General features: G+C 39.4%; 1 protein-coding gene across 1 annotated transcript in view; it reads right to left on the reverse strand.

Annotated features, from left to right (window-relative positions):
- LOC110968584 (mitogen-activated protein kinase kinase kinase kinase 4-like) overlaps positions 1-14,993 on the reverse strand; it is a 100,383-nt gene that overhangs the window by 49,155 nt on the left and 36,235 nt on the right. The window contains 3 exon segments of the mRNA XM_051954958.1: positions 6,679-6,744; positions 13,144-13,278; positions 14,614-14,730. Of these exon segments, the coding sequence (XP_051810918.1) occupies positions 6,679-6,744; positions 13,144-13,278; positions 14,614-14,730 (318 nt within the window).

Raw genomic sequence — 14,993 nt, forward strand, 5'->3', positions numbered from 1 at the left:
AAGTTGTGACAAACATTTAAAAAAGGAGCTGACTTGATTTGCATGTTTGGCGTAAAACATAGACCCATATGTGAAAACATTCAGCTACCAGGGTGGCAGTGAGGCTTGGACATATGACAGCATCTGGATTTGGCTTGCTGACTTTGGAATCTGATTAGCAAGCACAACTTTCTCCAGAGGAAATGCAATAAAAGCACAAATAAAGACCCACAACTGTCATTTACACATCTCAAAGCTGATTTTCTTTGGGTTACAGCTGAAACTGGTTTTCAAACGGAGGCGACAGACATTTTTTATTGGCTGGGAGATGAATTCCTTAAAAAGAATGAGAGGTTTTTCATAGATTTTGCATTCATGCATATTGGTCACACTGTAAAATTATTTCAAGTTTGTCAGGATCAGCACAAACTGCAGACTAGTCTCGCTCAGCCAGATGTGGCAGCGCTTCAGAAATGGAGACTGCACTTCATCATTCTGCTATTATACAGTATATATATATTTGTTTAATGTTTTTTTGCCCAATAACGATCAACTTGTGTGACGCGAAGCTCAGAACGCTGCAATGGTGGAACTGAAAAATAGTAATACTGATGGGAAAATTGTTTTGGTGAATATTTGCACAGAGGTGAGGTGTGCACTGGCAATAAAATGACTAATTCAACCAAACAACCATGTTTGTCTTAGTGGAAACTTCAAATCTTTAACATTTCGCATTTTTGGTTTGTATGTTGCTGCTTAGAGGAGATTTTGAAAACAGTAACACAATGATAGTGAAAGGGAAGGTGAAAGTCACATGAAATGTCTAGCAGAGATGGGAAACTTATACCCAAAGACAACTGATGAGTCGGATGAATAAAAAGTCACACAGAGGACTTTAAGTTTAACTCGTGCTGCACATGAAAACATCTGAAAGTGCATTAATCATTGTTGCAGTGTGTATACATCATACTTCACTCATCGAGCCAAATTTGAGCAACATTTTATATTTGTACTGTGCTGTCTGAGTGCTTTTCTTGTTTATTTAAGTGTCTATATCTTTACTTACTAACTCAGCTCCACTGTAAATGTACCTCTGTACCTCAGTGTACTCCAAGTTTAAGATATGACCTTCTTTTGAGTTTCTATATCTATCTATCTATCTATGCACCTTTAAGTGCAAGTATACATATATATATATATATATATATATATATATATATATACACACCGGGCTTTGCAAAAGTTCTGTTACACTCGGTTTCATGATCTTTAGAGACGTTTACATGTCAGAGTGAAAAATTCCATTAAATAAACTGAAAGTTCTACCATATAGGCAGGTGTCATTAATACAATTTTTTTTCTCCAGTGAAGTTGTATCAAGATGGAAGTCAAAAGAATTGAGATATCTGCTCTCCTTCATGCTGAACATCAGCCGGATGACCGTCCAGAGTCGCGGAGAGGCTAAAGAATGGTGAAGATCTTTCAGGTCTTCACCATTCTTGAAAGATCACTGAAAGATCTTCACCATTCTTGAGCCTCTCCTCGACTCTGTAGACGGTCATCCGGCTGATGTTCAGCTGCTTGGCTCTGTCAGACTTGTTGTGACCAGCATGAAGGAGAGCAGATATCTCAACTCTTTTGACTTCCATCTTGATACAACTTCACCGGAAAACAAATTCGTGTTAATGACACCTGCCTAAAAGGTAGAGCTTTGAGTTTATTTAATGGAATTTTTCACTCTGACATGTAAACGTCTCTAAAGATCATGAAACCGTGTAACAGAACTTTTGCAAAGCCCGGTGTATATATATATATATATATATATATATACATATATACATATATACACACACACACACACACACACACACACACACACACACACACACACACACATCATCATTCTGTCCATCTAAAACTTTCACATGCCAGCTGCTTGAGATAAGGTTTCTGTCAATGCTGCCACAGAAGGAAAACACTCCTAGATTAAATTCTGTTTTCTTGAGAATGAGAGGACAAAATAGGAGGCACACAGAGTCAGAATACTCAACATAGTTTGCTAACCTTGTTCAGCTAAACTGCAATTCAGCCACGGTAACACATCAGTTGCCTTGGTCCCTGAGAACAAGTCTTATTCTCACAGCGACATTAGGAAACACTCCACGTTATCCAAGTCATCCCTGAAGAAAGGTGACTTGAATGAGAACACCTGATTGCTCTGTTTGGTAACTTAGACAGTGATTAAGAAAATAAGACTGTGACTGTTGACCAATACCCAAATAGTTTAAAATAGTATAAAATATAACACAAAATTACGTAAAATTGACACACACTCACATTAAAACTATAAAAACAACCTTTAAAAATGAAACAAATAATCCATTGTATCCAACTAAAATTAAATTGTAGAGCTCATAGAGGAACCCCAATGACCATTAATACCTCCATGATGAACAGAGAAAATGCAACTTATGGAGTATTAACAACAGAAACACTTAAATCTACCAGTCTGGAATTGACTAACAACATGAAAGTTGTACATACTATTAAGACCAAATAGCAACTCTAATGCGATACAAACCAAACAAAACTATATTCACCAAGCAACAGCATGACACAAGATCTATGTGAAGCATTACGGCATTTTAGAGGAATGTTCTGCAGCAAAATGGGGAAAAATCACAGTCTGTTTGGGAGAAACATTTTCTAAAAACGAAATCCAAGGTAAATCTGGCGCCAGCCCTTTTTATTGACCGACTCACACTCCTGTTTTGTCTTTTAAATCTAAAATATTTACAGACTACGCAGTACAAATCAAGAGCAACTCTCATTACACCACAGAATGACAACAACACGAGTACAGGGACGCACAAAAGAAGAACAGAAGGTTGTGGGACTTGGGGAGGTAGTTAGGAGAAAATGTTTGAAGAATAAAGACGTGACAGCGAAAAGAAACATGTTTTGCAAATTTGGATGTCTGAATCCCCTATTGAGATTAAACAGTAACATTTTCAAAAAAAATTGGGTAAGTAAAGAGAGATGCTAAACATGAAAATGTTCCGTGCTGCGAACAACGGACGGAGGGATGGATGGAAAGAGGAAACAAGAGAGGAAAGGCATGCTGGGATCAGCAGAAACAGAAGAGGAGAGAGCAACGGAGAGGAAAAGTGATGAAACTAAAGTGATGACATGCTGTGATCACCATTGGCTTAACAGCTTGTCAGCACTGACGCTCTGTGTATAGTACAGTGTATGTCGCTGTTGTCTCGCTCAATCTTTACTGAAGTCTCACACAAATATGGAATAAAACTTCAAAATGATCAACTTCCCAGCCATTCACAGCATGAATAAACTACTCCCATTATCATTTCCATACATATACTTTAAACTGATTTGATTTGATTCTGATTTTGCTTTCATTTCATTCAAATGGACATAATAGCACTGCAAGTGCAACTAGGGCTGGGTATCAATCTAAAAGTTTCGATACCGGTACCAATTCCGATACCTTCACTTCGATACCGGTTCCTAAACGATACTTTTTTCTATACCAGTTTTACAATATATACTCTAACAGAATGAAAATTGCATTACACATTACTTTTCACATCTTGAGTTTAATTTTCCAGTGATTTCCAGTGCAAAAGAACATTTGCAAGCAATGTACAGTTCAGTACATTCTGAGCCACCTTCGGCCCCGGACCCTTCCTGGCCGACCCGGAGCCGGTCGCGGCGCACCGCCGCGGAGGAAATGCGCCAGGCGGGGGACGGCCCGCACCCGGTGAGAGGTCCCGCGAGGGGATCCTCCCGCACCGAGCGGCCGCCCCTGGCCCGCCGAGTTGAATCTCCCGGGCGGACTGCGCGGACCCCACCCGTTTACCTCTTAACGGTTTCACACCCTCTTGAACTCTCTCTTCAAAGTTCTTGTCAACTTTCCCTTAAGGTACTTGTCGACTATCGGTCTCGTGCCGGTATTTAGCCTTAGATGGAGTTTACCACCCGCTTTGGCATATACTGCACCGCGCACTATTGGCGTCTGTGGCGATGGGCGTGGGAGAGCTCAGCTGCAGAGGGGAGAGGTGTGGAGGAGAGTGGGTTGGAACCAGCGACAGGTTAATTAGCGCAGCTGGCACCAATTAGACTCACCTGATTCTCTCGGCAGTGACAGACTGAAGCAGAGGACAAAAGACAGACGGACAGAGAGGACGGGGGAACGGACGAGCGGAGGACAGCGGACAGGACGAGGTCCGGTGGAGCGGGCAGCTTATCGAACGAGATCCTGTGGAGATCCGGCTGACGCTGAGACTGTTTACCGGAGGAGAACCGGCGGACGTTGAGACTGTTTACCGGACGAGGTCCGGTGTAGCGCCGGGCAAGGAAGAGAGACTGTTTTATTTACATTGAGACGGTGTGGTGAATAAAAGACTTTGTCTGCATTGGCCGAACTGCCGTGGTTATTGTGCTGAGCAGAGCCGCAGACAGGTTCTCCTGTTACAGCGTCCATTTTACAAAAGTAGAGCCACGTTTTAGACCTCAGAGGCATCTTTTCCCACTTCGACGACATGCTAAACAACTGCAGTAAATTCAATGTACCTAACGTGAAACCGGTCTGTGAACGGGCAGCATGCTTTTTTCCGGCTTGCCGCAATCACGTGTAATGTTACAGCCAATCACAGGTTTGCTTTATCATAATCACGTGATAAGTACCGGAACATGGAACCGAAAGACGAGGCTTTTTTCGATACTCATTAGTACTACCGAAACATTTCGGTCGGTGCCATTAAAGAACCGAAGTTCGGTACTCAGCCCTAAGTGCAACAAACAATTAGCACCAGATGCACAGTGTCTAATGTGTAGACCTGTCCACAGGAGGCTTTTAAACAGCTAAAACAGAGAAAAAGGATAAAAACAGGAAAAGAAAACAATACAAGTACCACTGTAATACAAGTTTACACAGACAAGACAGTAAAGATACAGATGTGCCTATACACATACACTACCATTCAAAAGTTTGAGGTCACCTTGACAATTTCATGTTTTCCATGAAAACTCTAGGGCTGAACCCGAATATCCGAATATTCAGTAGTGGTGGTATCTAAATATTAATTTGTATATGTGAATACTCGGATCACCTATTACTGGCTATTACAGACTGTGAGTGTCACCTTTACAGTAATTCACTACGTGTTTACAATCGAGTAGGCAAACTTATTACCTAAGCATTAAGCAATAATTAAGTTCAGTGTATATCACATAAAAGTGACATTAAAATATAGCACAGGACCCACACATTGAGACTTTAATGGCCAAAATATTTCTGCAAGGAGCATGCTCTCAAGCGGATATTTTTCCCAGCTACTCCATATCTCTTTGGAAAGGCCTGAAGGAGTGTCGCTTTTAGATATCTAAATTGCGTTGTAAACAGTCACCAAACTTTTGCTCCTGTAACTGAGAAAATGGATTATCCAAATGAGGTTTTGGGCTTGACAACATGACAACTCATTGTCCTGGAACAAATTCATCATGCAGGTAGAGAGCATGAATATGTGGACATTAAAAAACAAATTGGAATAACTCATGAAACCTTCAAAGCTGAACTCCAAGATATGACAGTTTTATAGTTGTTTACGAGAGTTGTGACCAGGACGTGATACAGTACGATAGCAGGCAGTAGAAAACAGCCACATAACCAAGTCCATAGAAGTGTGTCTTTGATTCTGTTGACAGTATGCCCATTAGATCTTCGATGCAGCATCTGGCCTTACATTTAAGTTTTGAACTCAGCTCCTCCACAGCATCAACAACATGAGACCACAGCGGAGGTTTGTACAAACTTCATTGTCTTTGTGTTTGCTTCATATAGATTTGAGTAGAATTCAGAGTTTGTGTGTCTCTGATGGAGATATTTAATGACTTGATAAAAAGAAATTACAATGATTAAGAAGGCTAAAATGTGAGTGAAGCCTGCCAAACCTTTCTTGTTCTCTCCCCAGTTTAATCTCTTGCTTTCACAGCATTACTTTAACATTCTATATGTCCATGTAGCAAACTGCTCTCTCTCTATCCAAACAATTTCTCTTACATTTCAGTATTTGGATCAAAGCATTCACTCTTCAGCTTTACAAAATTATTTCCTGAGCTCAGATGTGGGAGCATTTCTAGCTTAGAAGTTTCAATAGTAGTTTCCAATAGTCCATTAAAACGTTTAAACGATTAAAATGATTCATAAAATGTCAGGAAATGCTGCAAAATGCCACTTCTAAAGTCCCAAAGCTCTCGATGACATTTTTAAATGTGTTGTTCAGTCCGAAGCCAAAAGAGTTTACTATCTTCTTTCTCTCAAAAAATGACAAACACTGTAGTTTGTCAACTGAAAGACATATATTGTTTCTTGTAAATACAGCAGAGAATGAAGCCATATTTAAAAAAAAACACACACACACAACAGTGTGGAAAGAAAGAAAGAAAAAAAGAAAGAAAGAAAGAAATTCTGCTGATATGTCAGCAGTTTCCACACAAGCCCATTTAACACGCTGCACTCTCATGTCGTGCGTTGTCATGGACCAAAACCATCAGCAACTTTAGGAATCTGTCCACATTGAAAATATTTCAACAGAAATTCCACCTGCTCTCACTTATATGAAAAATAGAGGACAGAATGACAAGTAAGTGAAAAAATAAAGAGTGAAGGTTTGTTACCTGCTCTGTTGTGGAGTCCAGAGGCCTCACCGACACATCAGCACTCCGCTGTCTGCCTGTCTGGTCCTGTTCAACACACATCATATGAACTGACAACCACGTGACTGAATCAAGACATCCACCACAATGTTTCATATACAGTGTTAGAATTACTTCTTTCTTTTCTAACCCCGACAACACAATTTCACCTTATTCTAATTAAGATCCTCTAGTTCCACATTATTGTATTCTTGTAGCTGTACACAAGAATAGAAAATATGAGCGCGCGAACACACACACACACACACACACACACACACACACACACACACACACACACACACACACACACACACACACACACACACACACACACACACACACACACACTTTCTTTAATTAGGGTACACTAAGGTCTTGAGGAGAATTCTGAGATGTGGAAACTAAAATATTCAGAGTGTGCAAGATGGCATGGTGCTTTTAGCCAGCACCCTCTACTCTAAATATTTCATTACGACCTCATTTAAAATCTCTTTTGAAAAAAAAAAACTACTTCTAAATAGCCCCAACTGGATATTTTTTTTTTTTTGTAAATTTGCAGTGGTTAATTAAATCAACTCTATTTGAATATTTGCAGTGATTGCACCACTGCTTTTAAATTGTGTTTGTTCGGCTTGGATCTGAAGGGTCACATTGAACAGAGCTTAAGCTGAAACGGCAGCTTAAACGTGATCACAAAGCTTCCATGGCAAAGTCTGTGCAAACAAACTGTCCTCTGAGCAAAAATCTAAGGAGAGCATTTATATGGATACTCAATCTACAACTGAAAACAATGACTGTGACTGTAAAGACAGTTAGCTCATAATTTAAATGTTGCAGGGCTAAAAAAAAAACCAAAAATCAATCTTAGTGGTTCTACACACCAGCTACAACTCTGTCAGCTGTTGTCACAAAAAAACTCTTTGCAACAAGATACAGGATTTGTGGAAAATGTATTCTGAAGTACTGCAGGGTGCACAACAGCCTTCACTTTGGTCAACATTTGTAGCTCTTCAAAATTAAGTACACCAATATTATCCTCACACAAAGGTTGGAATGTTATGTGTAATTTTCAGATAAAAGGTACGAACGAATCTGAAAGTCACATTATGCTTGAAAGTACCAGTGCTAGAATGCAAAGTAATTTATATGCCAGTTTGTGAATGAATTGTAAATAAGACCTTAGCAAGACCTTCACCTACAGTCTCTGCTGTCTATAACAGCCCGTGGACGGATTAAATGTGAAGAATGCGACATCAACAGCCGCAACACAAGCTAGCTTAATAATGACCAGCTCTGAAAACAACACAGACTACAAGACAAACTCTGCATAAACCAAAAAACAAACAGGTTTAATCAATGGAAGCTCATCTGGTCAACTCTGGTATTGTGGCTAACATCAGAGGAAAACAGTGGTCATAATGACTACCAGGACATTTGAATCACCGACAGACAAAGCAGGAAAAAAACATAATGTTGCTAATGTTACTTTAATACTGTGTCAGCACTGGAGAGTCAGATATAGTCTCATACACATTTTACAGGTAGACTGTAATATCTGCATCTTTAGTTACTAACATGCTTGGGTAGAGCTATAAATGAGAGTCGATCATCTTCAGTCTTGTGTATGTCAAGTCACTGTTTTAGCTGAAGTAATAAAATCTGCTTTCTCAATGATGCAGAGATAAATGAAATCAAGGTAACTGTTGCAGTAAATTTCCATGGTCGACCTTTGGCTTGTAATTTTAGTAACAAAACCATTGCTGAAAATGGGCCCTTTCACCCAACCCTGCATATATTCAAACACACAAGCTTAACCATTGTAGTTGCCCACTACAAACACAGAATGATACTGAGCACCTCCATTGGTGCACAAGCAAATGTCGGCATGCTAACATCCCTAAAAGGACAATGAAAATATCTGACTATGTAGCAGGTACTCCAGTTGAAAATAAGTACTAAATGTAAGATAAATCAAGGTAAAAAAGAAAGCAAAGCTTCTACTATTCATTCTGAGGTGTCCATTTCAGTGCTGAGTAAAGTCACAAGTTCAACAAAGTCATTATTATATATCACAGGGGAGCCATGACTGTCCATTCAAAAATTTGTGCAGATTCCTCCAGTGAATGTTCATATAATACACAGAGTAAATAAAGACTTCGACCTGCTGGTGTTAGTAGCTGAAAAGTCAGGATGTCACGAAAATCAATAGTAACCATCCTGTGGGCAGCATGGATATTTGTTCCAAGTTCAATGGCAAGCCATTTGACAGTCGAGAAGAAGCTTCAGTAAAAAAATCTAAGTTTAACCCACATACAGTGCCTTGTGAAAGTATTCGCCCCCCTTGAACTTTTCAACCTTTCGCCACATTTCAGGCTTCAAACATAAAGATATAAAATTTTAATTTTTTGTCAAGAATCAACAACAATTGGGACACAATCGTGAAGTGGAATGAAATTTATTGGATATTTTATACTTTTTTAACAAATAAAAAACTGAAAAGTGGGGTGTGCAATATTATTCGGCCCCTTTACTTTCAGTGCGGCAAACTCACTCCAGAAGTTCAGTGAGGATCTCTGAATGATCCAATGTTGTCCTAAATGACTGATGATGATAAATAGAATCCACCTGTGTGTAATCAAGTCTCCGTATAAATGCACCTGCTCTGTGATAGTCTCAGGGTTCTGTTTAAAGTGCAGTGAGCATCATGAAGACCAAGGAACACACCAGGCAGGTCCCAGATACTGTTGTGGAGAAGTTTAAAGCCGGATTTGGATACAAAAAGATTTCCCAAGCTTTAAACATCTCAAGGAGCACTGTGCAAGCAATCATATTGAAATGGAAGAAGTATCAGACCACTGCAAATCTACCAAGACCCGGCCGTCCCTCTAAACTTTCACCTGGAACAAGGAGAAGACTGATCAGAGATGCAGCCAAGAGGCCCATGATCACTCTGGATGAACTGCAGAGATCTACAGCTGAGGTGGGAGAGTCTGTCCATAGGACAACAATCAGTCGTACACTGCACAAATCTGACCTTTATAGAAGAGTGGCAAGAAGAAAGCTATTTCTCAAAGATATCCATAAAAAGTCTCGTTTGAAGTTTGCCACAAGCCACCTGGGAGACACACCAAACATGTGGAAGAAGGTGCTCTGGTCAGATGAAACCAAAATCAAACTTTTTGGCCACAATGCAAAACGATATGTTTGGCGTAAAAGCAACACAGCTCATCACCCTGAACACACCATCCCCACTGTCAAACATGGTGGTGGCAGCCTCTTGGTTTGGGCCTGCTTTTCTTCAGCAGGGACAGGGAAGATGGTTAAAATTGATGGGAAGATGAATGGAGCCAAATACAGGACCATTCTGGAAGAAAACCTGTTGGAGTCTGCAAAAGACCTGAGACTGGGACGGAGATTTATCTTCCAACAGGACAATGATCCAAAACATAAAGCCAAATCTGCAATGGAATGGTTCACAAATAAACGTATCCAGGTGTTAGAATGGCCAAGTCAAAGTCCAGACCTGAATCCAATGGAGAATCTGTGGGCAGAGCTGAAGACTGCTGTTCACAAACGCTCTCCATCCAACCTCACTGAGCTCGAGCTGATTTGCAAGGAAGAATGGGCAAGAATTTCAGTCTCTGGATGTGCAAAACTGATAGAGACATACCCCAAGCGACTTGCAGCTGTAACTGCAGCAAAAGGTGGCGCTACAAAGCATTAATGCAAGGGGGCCGAATAATATTGCACGCCCCACTTTTCAGGTTTTTATTTGTTAAAAAAGTTTAAAATATCCAATAAATTTCGTTCCACTTCACGATTGTGTCCCACTTGTTGGTGATTCTTGACAAAAAATTACAATTTTCTATCTTTATGTTTGAAGCCTGAAATGTGGCGAAAGGTTGAAAAGTTCAAGGGGGCCGAATACTTTCACAAGGCACTGTATCGCAACCTTTGGGTAGTGCTATAAATGGAACTATGGGCAAAAATTTCATGCTTATCCACAAGAAGTATTTCAAGAATATAAGTGGCAAACTGACTGTCCAACACATTAACAAAATGGGTTAGTTTAAAGTAGAAAGTATTAGTTTTATCATAAAATATAAGCAGGGAATACAAGAGAATCTACCAGCTTATCTTGTTCAGGGTTACAGAAGACTCTAGTCTATCCCAGCATGCACCAGGAAAAAAAGGCAAGGTAGACCACAGATGTGTTGCCAGTCTGTCACAGGGAACTATCACTGACACTTCTCACTGACTCAAGAGATAAAGCACTTAAGGAAGGTTTTGCTTAACACGGTAAAGTTGTGTAGTTGCACCCTTTAAGGTTCACTTTCCCCATTTGATGCAAAGACGCAAAATCTACAGTCGTTGCACTGAAATACATTAGGTGACACTTGCCAAGTCAATCAATGTGCGAAATGATTGGAGCCACTGCACCAGACGAGTTCTTCATCAATACAAGACATCACATCACACACTCATTGAACCTGTCACATAATTAAACGCAGATGCATTAAAACTTAATGAAGCATCAGATAGATTCATTACGCATGCTGAACTTAATGACTTTTAGGAAATCTGTGTAATCAGATTCTAATACGTACACATAGCTCCCTGCCACACACAAGAATTTAATATAACCAGACAGATATTAATAGCATTGAAATACAGTATCTTCTACAGGAAAAAAAAAATCAGCCACTAATCTGCTCTGTGGTGATAATGTACACCTATTAGAATTCACTGGTGTGTGGAATAGATTCATTAAACGCGTGCTAAAATTAATGACTAAAAAATGAATTTCTAAAGTAGTAAAAAGAGCTCTGTACATAATGGCTGAAATTGGTAAAGACACTTCATCCTGTCTCAGCATACTTTGTCAAAAGTGTGGATATACACACACAGACGCACACAGCTGCAGTTGCTTTGTAACACTACCTCACAGATGTGATGATGTAAATTAAGTTTTAACAAAGTAAAATATACTTTTATTGCAACTCTGTGAAAGTGAAAGAACCCTTTTAAAAGAAACCTGCAGAAACAAAGCAAAACAAAGGATTTCTGAAACTTATTGAATCTCTACCTAATTTAGGAAACTTTTCCACTCTGCAGTGAAATGGTAATTTCTCACACATATATGCACCTCCTCTTTCATGTATATTTAATTCCTCCAGATGTCACTCAAGCTGAAACCTATACTGAAAGTGCTATTTGATGTAAAACCTGCAAAAAATGAAAAGGCAGTACCCGTTTCTTCTACTATAATGGAATTAAAGTTGATGGAAATGTGTCAACAGGTCACTTTGTGTCTCATAAAGTTTTGTTTTCAACTGTTCATCATGAGAAACTTCACAGATCTCCCCTTAAAAAACTCTTTTCTGGCCCGCTGCATTAAGGAGGGAATGTTTTTATCACCCGGGTGACAAAAGCTGACAAGTACAACCGCAACATCAGTGCAGTGTGCATCAAACACACTTTGAGCTTACAGAGTTTCTGAGGAAAACAAGCTGCATCAAATATGGATAGAACCTCTCACACACATTCAGCCATAGTGTTTCATGCACTCACCTGCCACAAAGTATTTCTTCTGACAGGTAACTTGTGTTTTCAGTAAATAAAGATGTTATGCAACTTCACTAAAAGATGTTTTATTAATTTATATCCAAGGTCTGTTAAGGGCAGGTTTGGTGCAAAGGTCAGATTCTCATTTGAAACATAATTTCAGTTCCTGTGTCAATGGCTATGAGGTTAATAACATGCAGGACAGCCAGCTACTTACACTATAGTTCTTCATTTTTGTTTCATTCTGATAGCCTTTATGAACATCATTTCCATCTCAGTAGGTAAAAAAACTAAACACTGTCAACCAGTGTAAACTGCATATCCAATATTAACCAGCTGACAAAGGTAGCAGCTAGGTGTTAAACACAGTACAGCATTTCACAGCTGAGGAGCCAGATCTACTCTTCATGAACCTTTGGGAACCAAACCAGAGTTAGAAGAAGAATGACTGTTGACTTACAGAAACTCCTATAGCTAAAAGCAAGAATCAATGTTGTTACATGTCTGCTTGCAGTATTTGGCCATTTTTATGCTGAACGTGGTAGCACTTGACCAATTATTCTCAGTATCTTCATGAAGCAAAGTGGAGATTCTGGATGTAACAAAGGTGAACATTTCTTGAAGTTCTCACTCATTGTAAAAATCTTGGGGGATCATTGAAGTCAGCAACATTTGGAGCAAAGCAACAGACTGAAAGTCAAACTGACCAGCAGCACCATCACTAGAGCCTAATGACTAGTGTGGCTGAAAATACAGGCCTACTTCTGGACTTGTCCGTATTTATGATCACACTTAAGGATGTGGAATTAATGATATAAAAAGTTTGAGATAAGATTCCAGCTCCTCACCACCATCAAAAAGTTAAAAGTTCATCTTTACCTGTCTCTTGTCAGTCCTCCTGTTTCTCTCATCCAGTGAGATTCTGTTGTCATGGAGATCAGACTCCTCCCCGAGGAAGATCTCCTGAAGCTCCGCCCACTGAAAGGCACAGTCTGTCAGATGCTGCCTTTGCTGCTGGAAACAGCAAAAGATAACAAAGTCAAAATGTACGTCGAGATTACAAACAATGACGATAGTTTATATCGACAGGATACCAACGATCTTGCACCATGATGCACACAAAGCAACCGACTGTACAATGTTAATAAACCAAGGAACTGATGATGGATTTTTATAAAAACCTGTCACTGCTATCATACATCTCCACCTGGTAAAGAAAACTCTGAGTTTCTCGTTTACCTTTACACAGGAGCAAATAGAAAACAACCTGACTGGAATCAACAAATTGATACAGGCTATGCAGGGCAGTGGGTAAATAAAACCACAAATAACATCATCGGTGCCCATCAATAAAGCATCAGATGCCAGTGAGACGAGGTGTTTGTGCAGAGCCTAAAGGACACCCAAAGAGCACCAGTCAGACCTCAAAGCAGTTAACTGTTTATTGTGTTATTGAAACATGTTGGAACACGCCGTTTTGTGTTTGTTAACAACTTCCAGCCTTGCACTGTACTGTGTTTTCAGAAACAGACTTTATTGTCAACTCATTCCTTTTGAATTGTGTTTCTTACACCCTTGACACCAAGCTGGTTGCATTTGGCGTTAAGGGTTAAGTTATTTAAATTCTATTCTTAAAATGAACATGCTTTGAATGAACTTGAAAAAATCATGGAAAGAATTTCCACAAAATGAAATGGCTTTCTCTTGACATCATGCATTTCAGTTTGAATACTTTGATCTACTCAAACTAGATTCCCTTGATTTACTTAACTTTACTAGACAAATCTGAATGAAGTTTGACCTACAATATTGAAAAAGGTTGGATGAAGCCTGATGAAATGAGTTAAATGAGCCCTAACAAATGAAATTAACTCATGCCGGTTCCAAACTAAGTAAATGAGTGCATTCAACGTAAGTGAAGTTCACTCAAAGAGTTATTTTTGAGTATGTGAGTAGCATAAATGGACTATATCTGTAATTTTCCCATACAATTTTGTGTTGTGTGATGATATACTTCATCTTGACATTTACTTAATAATATATAATGATAAGTACAAGTTGCACTTAAACTACAGATCTTAGATTGTTAGCAAAACACAACAGTTACAGTAGTTGTGTGGGTTCGCATAATATTCCTACAGAAAACAGTTTCCAGTGTTGAGGCTGTTAAAGCTGTTACAGCAGGCAGAGTAATGATGTGACTCAGCAGGTGGAAAGTAACACTGAAGGGCTTCTTGCTAAGATGAAGGCGGTAAAAGCTGATGAACTGAAACTAATTTTATCTTTCTGATTATTTACTGCCCTGCCAAAGCTGAGTGAACAGGAAGTCAGAGAATAAAGCATACTTACATCTTCTAACTTTTGTCGCTGCTCTTGTTGCTGCTGGATCCTCTTCTGTCTGTCAGCCAGAAACTGCTGCTTTAATCGTTCCTGTTCCGCCAGCTGCTGCCTGTGCTGCTGTAATGCCTGGACATGAAATTATACATAAACAAAAATGAAACAAAACTATGAGATTGATACTTTAGGCTTTTTACACTCTGTATTGGGTTAACTTTTAATTGTGCAATAGAAAATTTAAGTGTTTGACTTTGATCCAGGGTCAAGAGGCCTGTTGTTCTCATCCTGATACGAGGCAGTTTTACCTAAAGTTTTAATAAGGCTGTGGGCTAATTGCTAAGTGTGAAACAGGATTTGAGTTCAGAATATGCCCATACTTCCAAACTGATATG

Source organism: Acanthochromis polyacanthus, chromosome 10 (genome assembly GCF_021347895.1).
Source record: "Acanthochromis polyacanthus isolate Apoly-LR-REF ecotype Palm Island chromosome 10, KAUST_Apoly_ChrSc, whole genome shotgun sequence".
NCBI classification, from domain to species: Eukaryota; Metazoa; Chordata; class Actinopteri; family Pomacentridae; genus Acanthochromis; species Acanthochromis polyacanthus.